General features: G+C 47.1%; 1 protein-coding gene across 3 annotated transcripts in view; it reads right to left on the bottom strand.

Annotated features, from left to right (window-relative positions):
• DMXL1 (Dmx like 1) overlaps window positions 1-25,721 on the bottom strand; it is a 522,326-nt gene that overhangs the window by 399,750 nt on the left and 96,855 nt on the right. For all 3 annotated transcript variants that reach the window (XM_030193519.1, XM_030193517.1, XM_030193518.1), the window contains exon 5: window positions 15,942-16,074. In XM_030193519.1, the coding sequence (XP_030049379.1) occupies window positions 15,942-16,074 (133 nt within the window). The remainder of the gene's footprint in view (window positions 1-15,941; window positions 16,075-25,721) is intronic.

Raw genomic sequence — 25,721 nt, 5'->3', positions numbered from 1 at the left:
TGAGAAGCCCTTCTTCCTCAGACGCTGCCGCTCAATAGCCAGGCCGTAAGACCAAAGGGGGAGGGATCCTCCATCACCACGGGACCCTGATGTAACAGGCCCTGCTCCACTGACAGCCGCAGAGGATCGTCGACTGAGAGCCTGATCAAGTCCGCATACCAGGGACGCCTGGGCCAATCCGGACCCACCAGGATTACCCTGCCGGGATGCTTTGCCACCCGGTCTAGCACCCTGCCCAACATGGGCCAGGGCGGGAACACATAGAGAAGCTCTTGTGTCGGCCACTGTTGGAGAAGAGCATCTACTCCCAGGGATCGAGGGTCCCGTCCTCTGCTGAAAAAGCGCGGCACTTGGCAATTGGCCGATGACGCCATCAGATCTAGGCTCGGCTGGCCCCAGCGCTTCGTGATGTCCAAGAACGCCTGAGCAGATAGCTGCCACTCTCCGGGATCCAAGGTATGGCGACTGAGAAAGTCCGCCTTGACATTCATGACTCCGGCAATGTGGGCCGCTGAAAGCTGCTCCAGGTTCACTTCCGCCCACTGGCAAAGATTCATAGCCTCCTTGGCTAGAGGGGCGCTCTTGGTACCTCCCTGGCGGTTGACATAGGCCACAGCCGTGGCATTGTCCGACAGGACCCGTACAGGCTTCAACACCAGTACCGGGATGAACTCCAAAAGCGCCAACCGAATGGCTCTGAGTTCCAGGAGGTTGATAGACCACTTTGCCTCTGCAGGAGACCAGAGCCCCTGCGCTGTCCTTCCCAAGCAGTGGGCTCCCCAGCCCGACAACGAGGCGTCCGTCGTGACGACAATCCACTCTGGGGTCACCAGAGGCATTCCCACAGACAACTTGTCTGTCTGCATCCACCAGCTCAGCGCCTTGCGCGCTGCTGGGTCCAAGGGAAGGCGCACAGCATAATCCTCCGACATCGGAGTCCAGCGCTGCAGCAAAGAGTGTTGAAGCGGTCTCATATGAGCCCTGGCCCAGGGCACAACTTCCATCGTGGCCGTCATAGAGCCCAACAGCTGCACATAGTCCCAAGCCCGAAGGGGAGAGGTTACTAGGAACTGGTCCACCTGAGCCTGAAGTTTGACAATCCGATTGTCTGGCAGGAACACTCTGCCCACTTGGGTGTCGAATCGAACTCCCAGGTACTCCAGGGACTGAGTCGGGCGCAGCTGGCTCTTCTCCCAGTTGATGATCCATCCCAGGGAGCTCAAAAGAGCCACTACCCGGTCCACAGCTTTGCCGCACTCTGCATAAGAGGGGGCTCGGATCAACCAGTCGTCCAGATAAGGATGGACTTGTACCCCTTCCTTTCGTAGGAAGGCCGCGATGACCACCATTACTTTGGAAAAGGTCCGCGGAGCAGTAGCCAACCCGAACGGGAGGGCTCTGAACTGGAAGTGTCGTCCCAGGACTGCAAAACGCAGAAAGCGTTGATGAGGAGGCCAGATGGGAATATGCAGGTACGCTTCCTTGATGTCCAAGGATGCCAGGAACTCTCCTGCCTTCACTGCCGCTATAACAGAGCGGAGAGTCTCCATGCGAAAGTGCCGCACTTTCAAGGCCCGATTGACCCCTTTGAGGTCGAGGATAGGCCGGACAGAACCTCCTTTCTTTGGTACCACAAAGTAAATGGAGTAACGTCCCTTGCCAAGCTGACTTTCTGGCACCGGAACGACCGCGCCCAGGCGGATCAGATTGTCCAAGGTCTGCTGCACTGCCACAGCTTTGACCGGAGACTTGCAGGGAGAGAGTACAAACCCGTCTTTTAAGGGTCGGCAGAATTCTAGTTTGTAGCCGTCTCTGATGACTTCCAGCACCCACGCGTCTGAAGTTATTGTGGTCCACTCGCCCAGAAACGAGGACAGCCGTCCTCCAATCTGCACTGGGGCGTGGACCAAGACCCCGTCATTGGGTACGAGACCCTGGGGGAGGACCGGAGGGAGCACCTCCGGGACGGCGGTCTCTGCGAAAGGAATGCTGCTTGGGGGAGAAATTCCTCTTGAAGGAAGAGGGGGCAGAGCCCGACTTGCCCGGGCGGTACCGACGGACTTCCTGCAACCGTCCTCTGAAGGTACCGGGACGAGTACTAGCCCGAGCCCTGACCTCTGGTAACTTCTTGCCCTTAGACGTGCCGAGATCGGTCACGATTTTGTCCAGCTCGACCCCAAAGAGCAACTTGCCTTTAAAAGGCAACCTAGCCAGGCGGGATTTAGAGGCATGGTCAGCAGACCAATGTTTCAGCCAAAGCCACCGCCGCGCAGAGATTGTCTGAGCCATGCCTTTCGCTGAGGCTCTCAAGACATCATACAGCAAGTCTGCCAAATAGGCTAAGCCCGATTCCAGGGCCGGCCAATCAGCCCTCAAGGAATGATCCGAGGGGGAAGCCCGCTGCACCATAGTCAGGCACGCCCTGGCCACATAGGAGCCGCAAACTGAGGCCTGCAAATTTAAAGCAGCCGCCTCAAAGGACGACCTTAAGGCCGCCTCCAATCTTCTGTCTTGGGCGTCCTTTAGGGCTGTGCCACCTTCCACCGGCAACGCCGTTTTCTTAGTCACCGCAGTGATTAAAGAATCCACGGTAGGCCACAGATAGGCCTCACGTTCACTCACAGCCAAAGGATAGAGGCGGGACATAGCCCTAGCCACTTTAAGGCTCGCTTCTGGGACATCCCATTGAGCCGAAATTAAGGTGTGCATGGCATCATGCACGTGGAAGGTTCTAGGCGGGCGCTTCGTCCCCAGCATAATGGCAGAGCCAACAGGGGCTGAGGGAGAGACGTCCTCCGGAGAGGAAATCTTCAAAGTGTCCATGGCCTGTAACAACAGGTTGGGCAAATCCTCTGGGCTAAAAAGCCGCGCTGCAGAGGGGTCATCCGCTCCATCCGAGCGGGGATCCGTCTCCTCCAAGGAATCCGCAAAGGACCGTTGGGAGACCTCAGACACGCTGCCCTCATCTACATCGGAGGAGACAAATTCCTCCAAGGCCTGGGAATCACCCGAGGGCGTTTACCTCTGGGAACCTCAACCTCTTTACCAGACGAGGGAGCAGGGGCAGCGTTGTGCATGAGGAAGGCCTGATGCAGCAGCAAAACAAACTCGGGGGAGAAACCCCCCAGACTGTGTACTTCCGCAGTCTGGGCAACAGCCCAAGGCGCACCCTCAACCGGCGCTCGCAATAGCGGGGGAGAGACATGCTGCGCATCCAAAATGGCATCCGGCGCGAAACTCCGCGAAGGAGCCGCGCGGGAAGAACGGCTCTTAACTTTAGCCGCTTCTGTGCCGTCGCCCAAATTAAGGGCGTTCATGGCATTAATGTCTCCAACCTCAAGGGCGGCCGAAGAAGAAGCCGTCCGAGCCGCGTGGCCGGCCAAGATGGCGGAGGCGAGGAGCGGGGGATGGGCGTTTATGGCGGGAAAAACCGCCACGCCGGAGGAAGGACCGGGACAGTCATCGGTCACGAAACTGTCCCCCAACAGGGCGAATCAGGCGAATCAGGCTTGAAGACCCCCGCATCCCCTCTAGAAGCGCTCAAGCGACCCGGGGAGCGACCCTTTGCGCCCTCGCCCTCCGACGCCATATGCCACGAGAAGAATCGGGGAACCCCCTGCCCGCTATAAAAAGGTAAAAATTACCTGCTGTCCGCTCCGAGTTGTAACGACCTGGTGTCCCAGTGAGTAGCTGCAATAGACGCTTAAATAAACGTCGAAATAAACGCCTTTAAGGACGTTCAAAATTTTTTTTTTTTTTTTTTTTTTAACGGAGCCAGCGGGAGGGGGGAGAAAAGGAGGGACCTGGCACCACCAGGTTTGCACTTGCTCAAAAGAGCCCTCAACCCCAGGCACTCAACAAAACCTAAAAATTAGGCTTGGAGGCCTAGCCAGAGCTGCTGCTGTGTGTGACCACCACCTGCTGAGATAGAGAACATACTGAGGAGTTTCCGGCAGCACATGACCACATATAGGGAGGCAAAAGTTTGCTCTCTATCTCCACCTGCTGGTAGATGGACACAACCCACCAGTCTATGGATTGATCAGCTTGATGATATGGAAGTAGAATTCTTTAAGTTTATACGCAAATTGAAAATTATGGAATTTTTTTCAAAAAATCCTTCGGATCATATCGACCATTCAATAGTGAAGAATAATAGCAAATGGCTTCCGCCCGGTAATGTTCATCATTTAATACAAACTTACGAAACTGTAGTACTTAATGAAATAACAGCGTTAGAGAAACAAGGTAAGCGAAGGGCCTTTTACAATTTGACTAAAGAAGAGAAGGCGGCAGTCAAGGCTCTACAAAAAGATCGTAACATTATTATAAAACCTGCAGATAAAGGGGGAGCCATAGTCGTAATGAACAGGGACGACTACATTTACGAAATCCAAAGACAATTGAATGATTCGACCTTTTATAAAATTTTAAAAAAAGATCAGACAAAAGATATTCAGAATGAAATTTCCTCATTGGTGGAATTAGGTATAAAAGCACAGTATTTGACAGAAAAGGAGGCCAACTTTTTAGTTGTTAAAGAACCGACTACACCAACTATATATATTCTACCAAAGATACATAAATCCCTGTCCAGACCCCCAGGCAGACCAATTGTATCTGCTTGTGGTTCATTGTTAGAACCATTATCCATCTTCGTTGATAAATTCTTACGTCCTCTGGTTCATAAAATTCCATCGTATACACGGGATTCAGTTGATATGATTAATACGCTCGTTACAATCACTCCAAGTAAAGATATGATTCTAGTTAATCTAGATGTAGAAAGTCTGTACACCAATATCCCACAAGACGAATCTATAGACATCATACAAGAAGAATTGCTTAAATGTGATACACACCCTAGGATTCCAGTACAATTTGTTATTGAGCTGGCCACTTTAGCATTGACTAAGAATTTCTTTTCATTTGAGGGTAAGTTCTACCAATATAATATATAATTTTATTTGTGTTATTATTTCTTGTAGCCCCTGAAGCAGCCCTGCTGGGCGAAACACGGCCTGTGTCGGGCTATTTATATATGTGTGTGTATATATATTAAGTTTTATTTGAATTGTGTTAATAAATTACGTTCCACGAGATTGAAGGGGGCAGACTCAAAAAAGATGTCAGGAAGTATTTTTTCAAGGAGAGGGTGGTGGATGCTTGGAATGCCCTCCCGCGGGAGGTGGTGGAGATGAAAACGGTAACGGAATTCAAACATGCGTGGGATATGCATAAAGGAATCCTGTGCAGTAGGAATGGATCCTCAGAAGCTTAGCCGAAATTGGGTGGCGGAGCAGGTGGGGGAAGAGAGGTTGGTGGTTGAGAGGCAAGGATAGTGGAGGGCAGACTTATACGGTCTGTGCCAGAGCCGGTGATGGGAGGCGGGACTGGTGGTTGGGAGGCGGGAAATACTGCTGGGCAGACTTGTACGGTCTGTGCCCTGAAAAAGGCAGGTACAAATCAAGGTAAGGTTGTAGCGCTCTAGAAATGTTAAATAGTAGTAGTAGTAGTAAGGTATACACATATGAGTTTATCTTGTTGGGCAGACTGGATGGACCATGCAGGTCTTTTTCTGCTGTCATCTACTATGTTACTATGTTAGAAGAGAAAGTGGGTGAAAGGTAGACATGGAAATTAGATAGGCATCTGAAAAGTAAAAAGAAGGAAAGAGGTTAGAATCTGAGTGGACAGAGGCGAAAAGAAAAAAGGGAAGAAGGAGCTAAAATGGAAAGATCAATATGTCAGATGCAAATGTAGTGTGCGAATGGAACGAGAGGAGAAAAGAAAAGGACAGCAGGCACTTGAAGACTACTACTACTAATAATAATCATCATCATCATCATTTCTATAGTGCTACCAGACATACACAATGCTGTACACATTATATGCAGGTACTTTGTCTGTCCCTATAGGGCTCACAATCTAAGACTTAACAGAAGACAGACAGGAAAGCGGAGAAGAGAAACTGGAACCAAAATGATGGAAAAACAAAGTGTCCAGACAACAAAGGTAGAAAAGGCATTTTTTAAAAAATTTATTCACTAAAATGTTAGCTTGAGAAATGTGCAAAGCAAATCTGTTTTTATTGTGTTCAGTAGAAAAGGAAATACATTTCTGTTTTTGTTTCTCCACTGTTGCAGTACATACTGAGGTTCCCAGTTCAATTTTTGTCAACAAATTTTAATGTCTAATTTGTGATCCCTTGTTTTGTATTTGGTGAGGGTCTATTGATACGATTGTAATGTCAGGTGGGTCAATTGGAAGGGAGGCAGGGAGGAGAGACTATTTGGGAATGAAGCCTTCTTTATTTTCTACCCTGGGCCCTAGCAAGTCTTAACACCAGCCTTGACCTTCTCTGAAGGTGACCAAAACTCTCTTCTATTAAAATTGGCAGATGGCAGCAGCATCCTTGAGCTACCAACAACTAAGCATGCATGGGGTACCAGTATCGGTGGCTCAAGGAGTTGCTGCAGCTGCCTGCCAAGCTTGATAAAAGGGAGTTCTGGCTGACTTCACAGGAAGTCTGCAGCTGACAGAATTTGGAGATCCTCATACGTTAAAATATTTATATTTTGAGTTGGGAGGTGCCGAGGGAGAGGACCACCTACTTTGGGCTCAGGCCCACCCAAAATTGTCTCTGGCTATGCCACTCAGATATGTATACAGAAGTCCCTTCCTCTTGAGGAGAAAGGCATCCAAGGCTACTCTGTCATGAGATCTGAGTCTGGAACAATACTGAGGTACCTTGTTCAAGTGAGTGGTGAATAAATCTAACAAGGGGGTGCCCAACTCTCAAAATATCTCTCGGGCTAGTCCTGAAGAGGTGCAGAGAGAGAACCTGCTGAGGAGAGGAAAACTTCACTGGTGTATCTTACTTGCTGGAAATTGCATTCAAACTTGGGAAAAGATAAACTTGGGGTTGAATAGGTAATCTCATTGTCTCTTTTTTAATAATTACTTATCTAGCAAAGTCAGTTTAGATATAATGTAGTCTTTTAAGTCTCTATTAAGGTATTATATAAATAGCTTTTGAGTCTAGTTTAATATTTTAGGTTGAATTGTAGAGTTTGGCATTACATCAGTTTTAAGCACAGATACCAGTTGAGGGAAGCTTCTGTTTAGTGTTTAGGGAGAACAGATGGCACGGATGGGCAGACTAAATAGGCCATATGGTCTTTATCTGCCTACATTTTTCTCTATTTCTATGCCCATGCTGAGACCACAGTGTGGTTGCATCATCCATCTTATTCAGTCAGTCAGACAGTTATTCCTCCCTGGCAGATAAGTAACTCTGAGCAGCATTCCATTGCTAGATGCCCACTGCCACATCCTGACTGCTTCCTGACACAAATGGTGCTCTCTCGTGCCTCCCTGCTTGTTGATATAATACACTGCAACCTGTCTGTCTGAATGAGGATAATTTGGTGTAGTAGCCCAGTTCTGAAAGCCTTTAGGGTGTTCCATATGGTCCAGAGTTCGAAGGAGGTTGATGATATGCTGAGCCTTCTGGGAGGACCACTGATCCAGAGTGTGAAACCCATCTACATGAGCTCTCCAGCCCCGGTTGGATGCATTTTGTGATTAATGTCTTGTGCAGTGGAAGAATTCTGAATGGTAATCCCATGGTCAAACTGATTTGAATTATCCATCAAGACAGAGGCCCCTTGGAGAAAAGGAGTAACAATAATCACATCTGCTAAGTTCCCTATGGATTGCAAACATTTAGAAGCTAGAGTCCACTGAGCCAACCTCAAATAAAGGTATGCCATGGGTGTAACATTCACAGCTGAGGCCATGTGGCCCAAAAATCTCAACATCTGCTGAGCTGAGACCTGCTGGCTCTGACAAAACACTAAAGAGGTCAACTCCTGCACTCACTGTTCCAGAAGAATAGCTGAATCTCAAGCCCAAACCATCTTCTAGCAGATTTTAGTTTTTCTACAGAAAGGAGATGGACCTTTGGGTAATTCATGACAAACCCTAATAGCTCCAGCACTCAAATAGTTCTGTGCATTGACTCAAGTTCCTTCTTTTGATGTGCTCTTGACCAGCCAATCGTCTAATAAAGAAAACATGTGCACATGCAATTCCACTCTGTATAGCGATGCTGCAACTACTGCGAGACAGTCTGTGGATATTCTGGGAGCTGACAAGATGCCAAAAGGCAGAACATGATACTGGTAGTGGTACTTTCCTATTTTGAATCTTAAGATACTTCCTGTGACTGGGATATATCAGACTCTGGGTACAGGCGACTTCCTGGATCATGGGATGAAGGAGCCCAGGGAAACCATCATTAACTTCTGCTTTAAGAGGTATTTGTTCAGGGCCCTTAGGTCTAGGATGGGATTAAATCTTTCTATTTTCTTGGGGACCAAGAACTATTTGGAGCTGAATCTCTTCCCTGCCTCCGCTGATGGAATGGGTTCAACTGCTTTGGCCTACAGCAGGGAAGAGAACTCCCATATAAGTAATTCCAATATAAGCAAGAGCTTAATTCTGATCCTCTTGGAAGGCAATTTGGAGGGATTGTTTCCAATTGCAGGGTACAGCCTGCCCAGACTATTTTGAGAACCCACCGGTATCAGGTTACAAGGGACCAATCTTTTCTATAAAAAAAATTCAGCCTCCCTCCTACCAGTAGGTCATCTGAGACAGCTACACTTATTGCAGCTATGCTCTCAGAGTCAGTAAAAAGTTCATCCTCTGCTTTGGACTAGGGAGTCAGCTGGGACCTATGAACCCTCTGCTGCCATAAGCAGAAGCAGGAGCTCTGGGTTGTTTGGGATGAACAAGAGGTTAGAGGAAACCTACGACTTTAGGAGTACTAGGTCCTCCTTTGCCCTCCGCTGGAATAACTCTAAGAGGAGGCTGAGGAATGAGTGGACTGGGACAGTGACTCATGAAGAGCTGGTAAGAATGTATGTGGGAGGCGTCTCAAAATATCTTCTTACCAAAAGACTCCAGAACTGAGCATCTTTCCCCAGGAGCACCGAGTAGTGAGTCTTGGACCTCCTGGTTCCTTTGAAAGCAGATTTGACCATCATAGAATGGCGAAGAAGCTGAAATGTTCTAGACTTCTTGCATAGAGTCGACCTTCTCAAATAGTTTGTTTGGTGTTCAGGAGAAGGCTTCTCCCATTGCTTCATCTGTATAGACTGAAGGATTCTGTGCCTGGGTACTGTCATAGCTTTCTTAGGAGGGGCATAAGCAGACATCCAGTTTTTATTCTCAATCAACTATACTGTAGACGATGCCATTTGAAGACTTTCAACTTGTTTGAGTTTAATTTGACAATGGATGCAAGGGAATAGACTTTAGCTTAATGTGAATAAGACTCTGATCTTTCTGTTGCCTAGTTATCCAACTGCGGATATTCTGGATTGTTTCTCTATGGGTGACATTTCAATTTCTAGTCATTCAGATCTGAAATTTGAGTGATGTATTGGATTCCTCTTTTAGCATGAAAGCTCAAGTACAGAAAATTATTCATACGTATGGTCTTTTCTAAATTAAAAAAAATTAGGCTAAGATCTTCTGACACCTTCAAATTTCAGAACAGTAATGCAAAGTGTAATAACATCATGTTTTTATTACTGTAATGGCCTTTTAATAGGTTTGTCCAAGGGTCTTCTTAAAGCATTACAGGTGACAGAATGCCAGTGCGAGTGTGCTCTTGAGTTATTCACATTCCTCTCGTATCTCTCCGGTATTGAAACAATTGTATTGGCTTAAATTTAAGGTGATGTTCTTAACTTTTAAAGTTTTGAACAATTTTGTTTTGCCAGTGATTGTCACTACACTACATGAATATTTACCAACTTTCAAGAAATGTTGAGATCAGCAATGAAAGCATTACTTTAGGTTCCATCTGTTCGAAGTATTAAAATAGAAGAATATAGAAAATCAGTGTTTAATGTAATTGGTCCAATATTGTGGAATACTTTACCCTTTGCAGTTGCAGACCATACATAGTCTAAATACTTTTAAGAGAGATCTGAAGACTCTGCTGGTTTTTATTTTTTAATCTTTATTCAATTTTCACTTAACATATCCATCAAAAAAGATAAGATAAACAGAAATCTTGGAAAAATACAATCAATAAAATAAAAATAAGAGCAATAAATCCATACTATTGACCACAAGAAGGAAAATACAGATCCAAGAATAGAAATAAATAAAAAAGAAATACAAAAAAACAAAATCAGAAGACTACTTCTTCATCCAACCTCTACCCTAGCCTCTGCCTAACAGCATGCATAGAGGTTATCCAATACATTAACTTCTTCTTTAGCAACAAGAAAACAATCTAATTGCTTAGGGTCAAAAAACTGATATGATTTACCTTCAAAAACTATAGGGGCCCTTTTACTAAGCCACGTAGGCGCGTCCTCTGTGCGTCAATTTGCAGTTACCACCCAGCTCCCACGTGGCCTGGGCAGTAATTTAGTTTTTTTTTTGCGTGTGTCTGCTACGCGTGCCAGAAAATCATTTTTATTTTCCTGCACGTGGCGGAAACCGGCGGTAATAGTCATTCTACGCGCATAGACGATTACAGCACGGTTACTGCTTGAGATCTTACCGCTAAGTCAATGGGTGGCAGTAAGGTCAGACCCAAAATGGATGCGCGCCAATTTTTATTTTGCCACACATCCATTTTCAGCAAAAAGTTTTTAAAAGGCCTTTCTACAGGTGCACTGAAAAATGGATCTGCGTGCACCCAAAACACACACCTACACTAATGCAGCCCAATTTTTAGCACACCTTAGTAAAAGGACCTCATAAAGCATAAACAAGGAAATTGTAAAACTAAGTTGGCACCTAAAGCTTGCACCCTAGCCTGAAGGGCTAGGAAGGCCTTGCACCACATTTGTGTCTCTCTTGCTTAATCAAGAAAAATCCTCACTTTTGACCTCAAAAACAACATGGGAAAATTAGGTTCTTACCATGATAATTTTCTTTCCTTTAGTCATAGTAGATGAAGCCATTACGTATGGGTTGTGTCCATCAACCAGCAGGGGGAGATAGAGAGCACTCAACTTTTCACAGTGCCTCATGGCCAGCTAGCTCCACTGCCTCTTCAGTATTTGAAGCTTCCAAAGCAGTATGGCAAACCGCAATGGGAATAACATGAACTTTCCTCACAGCGAACGATGGCCCCTTAACAAGGGCATGAACTCAAAAAAGGAGGGAATGAACTCATCCTCCTGGAGGGAATAACTCCTCCTCCACTTTGTATAAACGGAGGGAATACTTGCATCCTCCTGGAGGGAATAAACTCATCCTCCCCAAACATGAACTGGAGGGAATGAACTCATCCTCCTATAACTGTAACAAGAATCCTGAAGACTGTTTTCCGACTCCCCAAGGAAGGAACATAACTTCAGGAAACAAGAACAGCACCTAAAATCAGAATCACTGTAATACAGACAATCATACAGGGAGGGCTCATGGCTTCATCTGCTATGACTAAAGGAATGAAAATTATCATGGTAAGAACCTAATTTTCCCTTCCTTGTCATCAAGCAGATGAAGCCATTACGTATGGGATGTAACAAAGCAATCCCTAAATAGGGTGGGAACAAGCCACACCACGCGCTAGCACCTGTGCTCCAAAACGCGCATCCCTCCTGGCAGCCACATCCAGCCTGTAATGTCGGGCGAAAGAGAGCTTAGAAGCCCATGTTGCAGCACTGCAAATCTCATGAAGAGATAGTGCTTCAGTTTCCGCCCAGGAAGAGGAAATCGCTCTTGTGGAATGTGCCTTAAAGGCTTCAGGCGGAGCCCGGCCAGACAGCAGGTATGCTGAAAAGATAGCTTCTTTGAGCCAACGGGCAATAGTGGCTTTAGACGCTGAAGACCCTCTGCGAGGACCTGCAAACAGCACAAAAAGATGATCAAAGGTCCTGAAAGAATTTGTAATTCGCAGATACTGCAACAGAGTCCTGCGCACATCCAAAAGGTGCAACTGCCCAAATGAATCTGGAAACTCCTCTTCAACAAAGGAGAAAAGAAAAACAGGCTGGTTTAGGTGAAACGCTGAAACCACCTTAGGCATGAAGGCAGGCACGGTCCGAACTGTGACCCCTGACTCTGAGAATTGCAGAAAAGGGTCTCTACAGGACAGCGCCTGGAGCTCTGACACCCGTCTCGCCGAGGTAATGGCCACTAAAAAGACGGCCTTCAGTGTCAAATCTTTCTCTGAAGCACGCCGAAGCGGTTCAAAGGGAGCCCCCTGAAGGGCCTTCAATCCTATACGTAATGGCTTCATTTGCTTGATGACAAGGAAGGGGCAATGGATTCAAAAGAATGGGATCCGTGACGGAAAAGTTCAAGCAGCGGGCAGTGTTGAATTTCTATTTTTGTGAGGATCGGAGAGCAAGAGATGGGCAATATAGATAAGAAAGGTAGAAGGCCTGTGGTCTGATCATTGAAAAATTAGCTGAGAATTCTTATAGGTAATCCTACACGACAGTAGCAGCCAGTGTGCAGCTTTGAGAAGGGGTGTAACATGGTCAGATTTTTTGGAGCCGATAATTAATTTGATGAAGGTGTTTTGGATTAATTGTAAATGGTTCAATTTAAGGCTTTTGTAGAGTGCAAAATAATAATCTCGTTGGTTAAGTGCAAGAGAGTATACCAGAATCTGTAGAGCAGACTGTTGTAGTAGTGGTCAAAGTAATATGAACATTCGTAACTTGTGAAACCAGCATTGTACTAGAGAGGTAATCCAGTGGCGTAGCAAGGGCGGGGCAGTGGGGGCGGTCCGCCCCGGGTGCCAACGGGTGGGGGGTGCTCCGTCGAGAGCCGACAGCTCTTGTCTTCTGCCACCACCCTGCCTTTTTTTTTTTAAATCCATGCAGCGACGCAGGCAGCGCCTCGCATCTGCCCTGCGTGTGCTGTGAAAGGGAAAATCGCCTCGCTGGCGTCGGGCCTTCCCTTGCTGTGTCCCACCCTCTTCTGAGGTAACTTCCTATTTCCTTGAGGGCGGGACACAGCGAGGGAAGGCCCGACACCAGCGAGGCGATTTTCCCTTTCACAGCACACGCAGGGCAGAAGTGAGGCGCTGCCTGCGTCGCTGCATGGATTTTTTTTTTTTTTTTAAAAGCAGGGTGGTGGCAGGAAAAGAGGGCTCTGTCAGCTCTCGTCGGGGGGGGGGGGGGGGGGGGGGGGGCGGGGGAGCTCAGATGGGTGCTCAGAGGGGAGAAAGGGATTGGGGAGGGAGAAGGAAGCTCAGAGGGGTGCTCAGAGGGGAGAAGGGGATTGGTGAGGGGAGAAGGGGTCTGAAGCTGGAACTGGGGACTGACAAGGGGGCAGGAGGGAAAATGGGTCCATGCCTGGGGCAGGTGGGAGAATGGGTCTGGGACTGAAAAGGGAGGATGGAAGGCATGTGGTGGACGAAGGGGGCTGGAACTAGGGGCTGAAAAGGAGGGTAGTTGGGATAAGGGGGCTAGTACTGGAACTGGGGGCTGAAAAGAGGGGGCAGAGAGAGAGAGGGGACAGACCCTGGATGGAAGCGGGGAGCGTGAGGGAGGGCAGACCTTGGATGGATGGGAGAGGGAGGGCAGACGGATTGAAGGGGCAGAGAGAAAGGGCAGATGGTGGGTGGAAGGGGCAGAGAGAAAGAGGGCAGACTGGGGCAATGGTGAATGGAAGGGGCAGATATAGAGGGCAGATGTGGATGGAAGGGAGGGAGAGGGCAGACAGTGGATGGAAGGGACATTAGAGAAGGCAGAAACTGGATGGCAGAGAGAGAGCGAAGACAGATGCTGGATGGAAGGAAGACAGTGAAAAGAAGATGAGAAAGCATAAACCAGAGACAACAAACTGTAAATAAAATATATATTTTTATTTTTTTGCTTTAGAATATAGTATTATAGCTGTGTTAATAAATGTTTATAAATAGAACATGTAAATAAGGTAATCTTTTTATTGGACTAATTTTAATACATTTTAACTTAACTTTCAGAGAACAAAACCCCCTTCTTCAGGTCAGGATAGCATACTGTAACAGATGGCCCAGAATACAACAGCCAAACTAATATTCGGCAAATCAAAATACGAAAGCACGAAACCCCTACGAGAAAAACTACACTGGCTCCCACTTAAAGAACGCATCACGTTCAAACTTTGTACCCTAGTCCATAAAATCATCTATGGTGACGCCCCAGCCTACATGTCAGACCTAATAGAACTACCACCCAGGAACGCAAAAAAATCTTCTCGCACATTCCTTAATCTTCATCCTCCCAAGTGTAAAGGTTTGAAATACAAATTAATGCACGCATCTACCTTTTCCTATATGAGCACGCAGCTCTGGAACACGTTGCCACGTAACCTGAAAACGGTCTATGAATTGACCAATTTCCGTAAACTATTGAAAACCTCTCTCTTCGACAAGATATATCACAAAGATCAACACATGTAACTGTATAATCTTTAACATATCCAGAAATGTCTTATGTCTTTTGCTTTAACACTATCATGTATTTCACCACCATGTAACCCAAAACCCTCTGTAAAACCAAATGTATATTCTCTTCTATTTCCAGTATCCATGATGAATTGTAAGCCACAATGAGCCTGCAAAGAGGTGGGATACAAATGCAATAAATAAATAAAAAAATAAATACTATACTGTATTGACCTGAAGGAGGAGATTTTGGCCTCTGAAAGCTAAATGTATTAGTCCAATAAAATGGTATTATTTTATTTTCTGTATTTGTTTTATTTCCATTTGTTAACTTGTAAAGTGGTGATTGGTATTTGTTAGTTTTTTCAAATTTACATCTGCTGTCATTATATTTTGCACAGTACTAGGGGACATTTTGTTTCTGTGGTGTTGCATTGTATGCAGAGTCTGGCATCGGGGGTTCAGTTTAATTTTTGTCTAAATAGAAAGTTTATGATTACTTATTCTATAGTGGATTAGGGTGTATCTGTGTTTGTGAAAAAGACATGGCTTTCGGTTGGCATTGACTGTGCAGGATCGACGATCTGTACTAATCTGTCTGTTTTCGTTTTACAATAGGTGAATGCTTTCCTTTTCCTTGTGTGACTCGTACAAATTACTGCTTATGGTATGGTAGAATTGCTCTATAGGTCCTGAGTGTTTTGTATTCTCGGTATGCCTAGTACTAGATTTGGGGGGGGGGGGGGGTTAAAAAATGACCGGCCCCGGGTGTCAACTACCCTAGCTACGCCACTGAGGTAATCTATGATTTGAAGCTATTGTCTATAAAACTCCTAAGATTTTCAGGGTCTACACCAGGAACCCTATAAAACAATGATCAACCCAATAGAAAAGACATATCTGAAAATCTATCAAAAACCTCTCCCTCAAAAGGTATACATAATGCAACAGAAGCAAATATTTTTATTTTTATCTATTCTAATTTATTTTTATCAATTAGAATAGATTATTGTATTAAGCTCAAATGGGGCAGATACAGGATCAAAATTAGAAATATTTCTTCACAGAAGAGGACGGTGGACGGTGGATGTATGGAAGAGCCTCCAAATTAAAGGTGGGGGGGGGGGGGGGGGCAAAAACCAAACATTTAAGAAAGAATGGCAAACAAAAAAGGAACTACACAGATCAACCAGAGTCTATGGCATTTTAACATATATCGAGCAGACTAGATCAGTTGTATGGTTCTTAGCTACCATCATACTGTAAGTTTGTCAATTTGAAGAATTTTTTTATGGCAAGAAAATAATGGTACCTACAAACATTCTTTCCTGACACGTTTATTAAAAGTATAATTAGGAATGTCTCACTGAATATGAAGCATGTGTAACCACACATTAAAATATAGTTAGCCGACAGGTTTATCACAAATACACAATCAGTCTTCAACTAAAAATGTAATACAAGACCACAGCGTACTGGTGGGATAATACTTTATGCAAATAATCCAATGTTGATTGCCTACCTGCATTGCCAAATACACCGCCAGTCTCCTAAACTAAAATCAGTTTTCTCATCATTTTCACCTTCTGATCCTTTCTCCAAGTTAAGATTGGACCAAAGCTGCAGACAACTAGAACCAGTGAGGAGACGAGTGCCTTAAAAAATAAATTAATTAAATAAAAAATTAAATGCATTCAAAATGTTAACTTGCACTACATATTATTTTTTTTCAAGATTTTTTATTGGTTTTAGAACAATGTAAATAGTACTTGCACTATATATTAGATTTAAAACACAGTCCCCCTATGAAAATATTTTTTTAAATATATCAAAAGGTAGAGATAGCAAAGCTACTCACCTGTAGCAGATGTTCTCTGAGGACAGCATGCCAAGTATTCTCACAACTGGGTGACGTCATCAGACAGTGTCCTGTGTGGACACTGACTAGCAAGATTATTGTAGAACTTTCCAGCAGCGTCCCACTGCACATGCACTGGTGTCTTCCAGCCTGACACGAGCATGGGTCCCTCAAATCATATAAAGTAGCTAAAGAATAGAACTCAAAAGGGAGGTGGGAGCGTATGTGAGAATACTTGGCCTACTGTCCTCAAAGAACACCTGCAACAGGTGAGTAACTTTGCTTTCTCCAAGAACAAGCAGGACAGGTGTATTCTCACAGCTGGGAATCCCTAGCTACCAGGCTCACCAAAAACAACAATGCTAGGACAATAGGGACTCGAAACATCAAGTCGTTAAATCGCGGGAGGATTGTGAAAAATTACAAGAGGACCTTACGAGACTGGGAGACTGGGCGTCTAAATGGCTGCTGACATTTAATGTGAGCAAGTGCAAAGTGATGAATGTGGGAAAGAGGAACCCGAATTATAGCTACGTCATGCAAGGTTCCACGTTAGGAGTCACGGACCAAGAAAGGGATCTAGGTGTCGTTGTTGATGATACGTTGAAACCTTCTGCTTAGTGTGCTGCTGCAGCTAAGAAAGCAAATAGAATGTTAGGTATTATTAGGAAAGGAATGGAAAACAAAAATGAGGATGTTATAATGCCTTTGTATCGCTCCATGGTGTGACCGCACCGCGAATATTGTGTTCAATTCTGGTCATCATATCTCAAAAAAGATATAGTGGAATTAGAAAAGGTGCAGAGAAGGGCGACGAAAATGATAGAGGGGATGGGACAACTTTCCTATGAGGAAAGGCTAAAGCGGCTAGGGCTCTTCAGCTTGGAGAAAAGGTGGCTGAGGGGAGATATGATAAAGGTCTATAAAATAATGAGGAGTTGAACAGGTAGATGTGAAGCGTCTGTTCATGCTTTCCAAAAATACTAGGACTAGGGGGCATGTGGTGAAGCTACAATGTAGTAAATTTAAAACACATCGGAGAAAATGTTTCTGCACTCAACGTGTAATTAAACTCTGGAATTCGTTGCTGGAGAATGTGGTAAAGGTGGTTAGCTTAGCGGAGTTTTAAAAAGGTTTGGATGGCTTCCTAAAGAAAAAGTTCATAGACCGTTATTAAATGGACTTGGGGAAAATCCACTATTTCTGGTATAAGCAGTATAAAATGTTTTGTACTTTTTTGGGATCTTGCCAGGTATTTGTGATCTGGATTGGCCACTGTTGGAAACAGGATGCTGGGCTTGATGGACCTTTGGTCTTTCCCAATATGGCAATACTTATGTACTTATAATTAACCTGAAACTATATTCATACCAGTTGTGAAGGTGCAACCTGGAACTAAAGAAAACTGGGCCTAGAGGGGTGGAATTGGATTCTAGACATCAAACAAATTATTCAGGACTGCCTGCATGAAACAGCTGTCCCATCCGATATACTGCTCAAGGCAGTAATGAGATGTGAATGTGTGGACAGATGACCTCAACACAGCCATGGCTCTGACATTATAAGCCTGTCCCTCTACAGTCAGCCCAGTCTGAGCATAAGTAAAGGACATGTAATCTGATAGCCAGTTAGAAAGTGTACGTTTGCCGATGGCTTCTCCCATCTGGTTTGGGTCAAAACAAACAAAGCTGGGTGGTTTGTCTATAGGCTTTGGTCCGCTCCAGATATTACAAGCAAGCCTTAGTATCCTTAAGGTATGCAGTACATTCTTGCCAGGATGGGCATGTGGTTTGGGGAAACATGTTGGCAGAATGATTGACTAAGATGGAACTTAACACTACCTTAGGAAGGAAATTAGCATGCATGTGGAGAACTAATGTACTGTGGTGAAACTTAGTTTAAGGTGGATCAGCTACTAGGAGCTGAAGCTCACTGACCCTGCGAGATGAAGTGACCGCCACCAAACACAACTTTCCAGGTCAAATACTTCAGATGAAAGGAATCAAGTGGCTCAAAAGGAGCTTTCATCTGAGTAAGGACAACGTTGAGATCCCATGATCCAATTGGAGGTTTCATGGGAGGGCTCTCCGAATAGCAAAACCTCTCATGTGGTGAACAACTACAGGTTGTATAGAGATGGGTTTACCTCCCACATGATAGTAAGCACAAAATGCATTTAAATTAACACTTATTAAGTTGGTTTTCAAGCTGGACTCGGGTGCAGGAGGTATTCAAGCAATTTTTCTGTAGGGCAAATGAGGGTTTCTAAGGACTTGCCCTCACACCACCTGGAAGCCAACAAGATTTGAGACACACCCTCCATCAAATCTAAAGATGCAAATTCTACACTCTCAACATCCAAGCCATGAGGACCATAGATTGGAGATTGGGAGGGAGAAGAGATCCCTCGTTTTGAGTGATGAGGATCAGAAAATATTCCAATCTCAACGGATCTTTGGAGAACACAAGAAGAGAAGGAAACCAGATCTGCCTCGGCAATTAAGGGACAATTAGGATCATAGTTCCCTTGTCTAGCTTGAGTTTCAGAAAAGTCTTCTCTTTGAGAGGTATTAGAGGGTATGCATATAGAAGACACTTCCATCAATGTAGGTGAAAAGGCATCTGACACTAGTCTGCCATGTGATCTGAACCTGGAACAGAACTGGAGGATACTGTTGAGATGAGTGACAAAAAGATCCACCAAGGAGGTGCTCCACTCTCAGAAGATCTTGCAGATGATGCCCATGTTGAGAGACCACTTGTGTCACTGCAAAACCCTGCTCAGTCTGTCTGCCAGACAATTATCCTTTCCTAGTAGATATGTGGCTCAGAGACTCAGAAGACCATTTCATGAAAGAGGGTCCACTGCCACATCCCCACTGCCTCCTTATAACAGGGGTAAATCCCGTACCCCCCCCCCCCCCCGCTTGTTCGCATAGAAGATTGCAACCTGATTGTCCATTTGAATGAGAGTAATTTGGTTATGTAGCTCATCTCTGAAAACCTTTGGAGGGTACCAAATGGTCCTCAGGCTGAGGAGGTTGATATGGAGATCTGTTTCCTGAGCAGACCAAGTTCCTTGGGTGTGAAGCCCAACTACTTGAGCTCCACATCCCAGGCAGGATGCATCTGTTATTAGCACCTTCTGAGGAGGTGGAATTTGCTATCAGTCCCACAGTCAAATATGATTGAACTGTCCATCAGAAAAGGGCATGAGTCAGCTCTGGGGAAAAAGCTAAGTTATTCACCTATAAGCAAGTGTTCTGAGGACAACAGGCATATATTCTCATAAATTTGTGACGTCATCTGACAGAGTCCAGTGTGGACACTGTCAAAGTGTACTGCCACTTTAAATCTTTAAGGCAGCATCCCCAACTTGCATCTGTGGGCGCCTTCCCACCCGACATGCGGATGTGGGATTGGCCGTACAGTGTTAAAGCTAAGAAGATATCCAAGGGGAGGTGGGCGGGTTGTGAGAATATATGCCTGCTGTCTTCAGAGAACACCTGCTACAGGCGATTAGCTTAGCTTTCTCCGAGGGCAAGCACGCATAATATTCTCACAAATGGGACTCACTAGCTACCAGGTTCACGGGAGAAGTATATTCTGACAGTCAAGCAAACAGTGAACCTGGTGGAAAATGGGCCGGAGGGTGGAGTTGGATTATAAACAGTAAAAAGATTCTGCAGAACTGCTTGTCCAAACTGGCTATCCTGTATGGAATGCTGGTCCAAACAGTAGTAAGTCGTGAAAGTGTGGATAGAAGACCATGTGGCCGCATTGCAAATATCTTGAATAGAGGCAGAACAGAAATGAGCTACTGAGGCCACCACAGCTTGCATATTATGAGCGGTTATGCGGCCAACAAGAGTCAGCCCAGCCTGAGCATAGATGTAGAAGATACAGTTAGCCACTCAAATAGTGATTGTATGCTTGATGATGGGAATTCTTAATCTGTTACAATTAAAAGATACAAAGAGCTGAGAGGATTGCCAATAAAGCTTTGTGCATTCTAGACAGCATGCTGCATGCTAAAGCACGTCTGCAGAACTCCTTCTCCAGGATGAGAATGAGGTTTAGGAAAGACAAGCAGAACAATGGATTGGTTGAGATGGAACTCCAAAACAACCTTTGGGAGGAATTTAAGGTGGGTTCAGAATATAAACCTGTCATGGTAGAATCTGATGTAAGGAGGATCTGCCATAAAGGCTTGGAGCTCATTGACTCTTCTGGCAGAAGTAAGAGCTATCAAGAATAATACTTTATAAGTTAGGAAATTTAGAGAAGAACAAGAACGTAATGAAGAATTCATGAGAGAGGCGAGAACAACGCTGAGATCCCATACCACTGGAGACGATTTGATAGAAGGGTTAGTGTGATATAAATCTTTCAAGAATCTAGCCATCAAGGGATGCAATACAATTGATCTATTATCTAGTTTAGCATGAAATGCATTGATGGAACTCAAAAGTTCCCCGAGACTTAGATAGTCTTGAGGCCAGAATGGAAAGATGGAGGAGGTATTCCATCAGAGTGGAACAATACTTCTGTTCTGTGTTCACAGAAAAAAAAATCCTGGAGAAGGACCACAGTTGGCTGGTACAGGTACATATAAGAAGGTAAAATTATGTATCATACCTGATAATTTTCTTTCCCTTAATCATTGCCAATCAATCCATAGACTGGTGGGTTGTGTCCATCTACCAGCAGGTGGAGATAGAGAGCAATGTTTTGCCTCCCTATATGTGGTCATGTGCTACCGGAAATTCCTCAGTATGTTGATATCAAAGCTCCAAACGCAGGACTCAGCACTTAGAGAATTACACCCACAAAGGGACACTCTGCCCAGCTCACCACCGCCGAAGCGGGGGAGGGGAAATATTCCAGCGCACCACCGCCGGGGCGGTGGGCGGGAAACCACACCTGCCGACGCAGGGGGGAACTGGCTTATCCTGCTACCGCAACCGCGGGAGGAGCTGGCTTACCCTAACACCGCCGAAGCGGGAGGGATACAAAGCTACCCTACAGCCACACGAAGCAGGAGGGAGCGCCGGCATAATTTGGTTATCAATCCAGCCACCACCGAAAGGGGGGGAGAGGAAGCAGCAGCTCACTGTAACACAAAATCGTCTCAACTCGAAGAGACTTCAATTGGAAGAACTTGAACACGAAGTCCTCGTGAACAGGAAAGGAAGACTGAACTTGAACCTGAAATATAACCAGAACACAAACAATACAGATATCTGGGAGGGGCTATGGACTGATCGGCTATGATTAAGGGAAAGAAAATTATCAGGTATGATACATAATTTTACCTTCCCTATCATCAAGCCGATCAATCTATAGACTGGTGGGATGCACCGAAGCAGTACTCACCCAGGGCGGGACATGGAAATCCCTGAACGCAAAACTGAAGCCCCAAACTGGGCCTCGGCCCGAGCAGCCACATCCAAGCGGTAATGTCGTGAGAAGGTATGAGCCGACGACCAAGTAGCCGCTCTGCAAATCTCTTCTAGTAGAGTGTGCCTTCAGCTGAATAGGCGGAATCTTCCCTGCCGCCACATAAGCTGACGCGATCGCCTCCTTGACCCAACGTGCCACCGTAGGCTTAGATGCCTGCAGACCCTTACGAGGGCCTGCGAACAGCACGAACAGATGATCGGACTTCTGGAAATCATTGGTCACTTCCAAGTATCTGATGATGACCCGTCTAACATCCAGGTACTTGAGCGCAGGGTACTCCTCTGGGTAGTCCTCCCTACAAAAGGAGGGCAGGTAAAGCTGCTGATTCACATGGAATCGAGAAACAATCTTGGGCAGGAAGGACGGCACTGGGCGAATCGATACTCCTGCCTCAGTGAATCGCAGGAACGGTTCTCTACACGAGAGCGCCTGGAGCTCGGAAACTCTTCTGGCTGAGGTGATAGCCACCAGGAAGACTGCTTTCAACGTCAGGTCCTTCAGCGATGCCCTTGGCAAGGGCTCGAAGGGCGGCTTCTGCAAGGTCCGTAGCACCAGATTGAGATTCCACGAAGGAACTATCGAGTGCAGAGGGGGGTGCAGGTGATTAACTCCTTTGAGAAAGCGTACCACATCCGGCTGTGAAGCCAGGGAAGCCCCCTTCAGACGACCCCTGAAGCAAGCTAGAGCCGCCACCTGGACTTTCAGCGAACTGAGCGACAGGCCTTTCTCCAGCCCCTCTTGCTGGAACGCCAACACTGAAGATATTGGAGCAGTGAAGGGCGATACAGAGCCTGCCTCGCACCACAATGCAAAGGTACGCCAAACCCTGGCATAAGTGGTGGAAGTAGAGCGCTTCCTCGCTCTCAGCATAGTGGCTATGACCTTGTCTGAGAAGCCACTTCCGCTCAAGAGCCAGGCCGTAAGACCAAAGGGGGAGGGATCCTCCATCACCACGGGACCCTGATGTAAGAGGAATGCTGCTTGGGGGAGAAGTTCCGCTTAAAGGAAGCGGATGCAGAAGGCCGACTTGCCCGGGCGATACCGACGGGCTTCCTGGAATCGGCCCTTAGAGGGACCAGGACGGGCACTGCCAGTCCGAGTCCTTACCTCCGGCAACCTCTTGCCCTTGGACGTGCCGAGCTCCGTCACGATCTTGTCCAGCTCGTCCCCAAAGAGCAGCTTGCCTTTAAAAGGCAACTTGGCTAGGCGAGATTTAGAGGCATGGTCAGCAGACCAGTGCTTCAGCCAGAGCCACCGCCACGCAGAGACTGTCTGAGCCATGCCCTTGGCCGAGGCTCTCAAAACATCATACAGCAAGTCTGCCAAGTAGGCCAGGCCCGACTCCAGGGTCGGCCATTCCGCCCTTCAGGAAGGGTCCGAGGGGGAAGCCCGCTGCAAAACAGTCAGGCACGCCCTAGCCACGTAGGAGCCGCAAACAGAGGCTTGCAAACTCAGAGCGGCCGCCTCAAAGGACGACTCCATTCTTCTGTCTTGGGCGTCCTTCAGGGCAGTGCCACCTTCCACCGGTAGCGCCGTTTTCTTAGTCACGGCAGTGATTAAGGAATCTACCGTGGGCCAGACAAAGGCTTCCCGCTCCCCCTCAGGAAAGGGGTACAGGCGGGACATAGCCCTGGCTACTTTCAGGCTCGCCTCAGGGGCATCCCATTGCGCTGAAATTAAGGTCTGCATGGCTTCATGCACGTGGAAGGTTCTAGGCAGGCGCTTCGTTCCCAGCATAATGGCGGAGCCAGTAGAGGCTGAGAGAGAGCCTTCCTCCGGAGAGGCAATCTTCAAAATGCTCATGGCCTGCACAAGCAGGTTGGGCAAATCCTCTGAGCAAAAAAGCAGCGCTGCAGAGGGGTCGTCCGCTCCATCCGAGCGGGGATCAGTCTCTTCCATCGATTCCGCTAAGGATCTCTGGGAGAACTCAGACACGCTGCCGTCATCCACATCAGAGGAGACCGAGTCCCCCGAGGGTGGAAGATCCACCTAAGGGCACTTAAGCATAGAGACCTCATCACCCCGATCAGAGAGGTGGGCAGGGCCGGTGTTCTGCATAAGAAAGGCCTGATGCAGCAGCAAAATGAACTCAGGGGAGAAACCCCCCAGTCTGTGCATTTCTGCAGCCTGTGCCGCGGCCCTAGAGGCGCCCTTCATCTGCGCTCCCAGTAGCGGGGGAGAGGCGTGTTGCGCGTCCAAAATGGCGTCCGGCGTGAAACTCCGAGAAGGAGCCGCGCGGGAAGACGGGCATTTTAATTTCGCCAACTTCTTACTGTCGCCCGATTCAAGGGCGACAAAGCTGTTAACGTCTCCCATCTCGAGGGCGGCCCAAGAAGAAGCCGACCGAGCTGCGTGGCCGGTCACGACCGGGAGGGCGGCCAGCGGGGGATGGGCGTCTAAGGCGGGAAAGGCCACTGCTCCGGGGGAAAAGCCGGTGAACTCTCCCGGTTCCGAAAGGGCGCCCAAAAAGGGCGACTCTACCTTCGATCCCCCCGCTTCCCCGCTAGGCGCGCGAACGCGTTCCGGGGAGCGTCTTTTCGCGCCCTTGCCATCCGCGGCCATAGCCACGTGGAGACCATTCCAGGAACCCCCTGCCCGCTAGTAAAAGGTAAAAATTACCTGCTTCTTGCTCCGAGCAGCGACGACTTGTTCCAGTGAGCAGCTGCAAATGGACGTCCTTTTTGAACGTTTTAAAAAAATTCTTTTTTTTTTTTTTTTTTTTTTAACGGAGCCAGCGGGAGGGGGGAGAAAAGGAGGGACCTGGAACCACCAGGTTTGCACTTGCTCACGAAGAGCCCTCAACTCCAGGTACTCAACAAAACCTAAACAATTAGGCTTGGAGACCTAGCCAGAGCTGCTGTTGTGTGACCACACACCTGCTGAGATAGAGAACATACTGAGGAATTTCCGGTAGCACATGACCACATATAGGGAGGCAAAACATTGCTCTCTATCTCCACCTGTTGGTAGATGGACACAACCCACCAGTCTATGGTTTGATCGGCTTGATAGGGAATGGAGTGGATATTGCACCGTTCTCGGAAAAATGTGTTTATGAACAACTTGAAAAATTGAAGGTGGGCAAAGCCATGGGACCAGAAAGGAGCCATCCCAGGATACTGAGGGAACTTAGAGAGGTTCTGGCAAGTCCTCTTAAAGATTTGTTTAATAAATCCTTAAAGACAGGAGTGGTTCCATGGAATTGGAGAAGAGCGGATGTGGTCCCGCTTCACAAAAGTGGCAACAGAGAAGAAGTGGAAAGAGAATGACACAGGAGCGGGAAATCACGGTAAACTGCAGTAATCTGCAATAAAACTGAAGGAATGGGGAAATTTTCAGTTTTACCGTGGGTGCAAAAAGAGGTTATTTCCCCACGCCGCAGAAGCAGTAATAACCCCTACACCCATGGTACAAGACCCCTACCTTTTTCTCGTCCTCTCTCCCTCCCTTCCAAGTCCAGTGTCGTTCGCTTGCTCTCCATCCCCCCCCCCCCCCCCCCGCCTGGTCCTGTATCGCACTCTCACTCCCCCCTCTGCAAGCTCCATTGTCACTCCTGCACCTCTCCGCTGTGCTCCCGCTGCAGCCTTACCGAGCTGCCGGCAGCGTTAGCAATGTAAGCACACTGCCTTCGCGCAGCCTGGAAGCCTTCTCTCTATTGCAATTTCCTGTTTCTGCTCGCTGCAGAGAGAAGGCTTCCCAGCGCACGAAGGCAACGTGCTTACATTGCTAACACTGCCAGCAGTCCGGAAGATGGAAAGGCTGCAGAGGGAGCACAGCGGAGAGGTGCAGAGACAATAGAGCTTGCAGGGGGGGGGGCGGCGGAGAATGCGATACAGGACCCAATGGCGGCAGTGGCGGGGGTGGGGTGGGAGAGCGAGCAACACTGGACCCTGTGGAAACGGAGGGAGGGAGAGTGACACCGACCCTGGGGGGGGGGGCAGGAAGATTGGGAGAGTGACACCGAACTTGGGAGGGGGAGGG

Source organism: Microcaecilia unicolor, chromosome 2 (assembly GCF_901765095.1).
Source record: "Microcaecilia unicolor chromosome 2, aMicUni1.1, whole genome shotgun sequence".
Lineage (NCBI taxonomy): Eukaryota > Metazoa > Chordata > Amphibia > Gymnophiona > Siphonopidae > Microcaecilia > Microcaecilia unicolor.
This window is presented reverse-complemented; position numbering and strand designations above follow the sequence as displayed.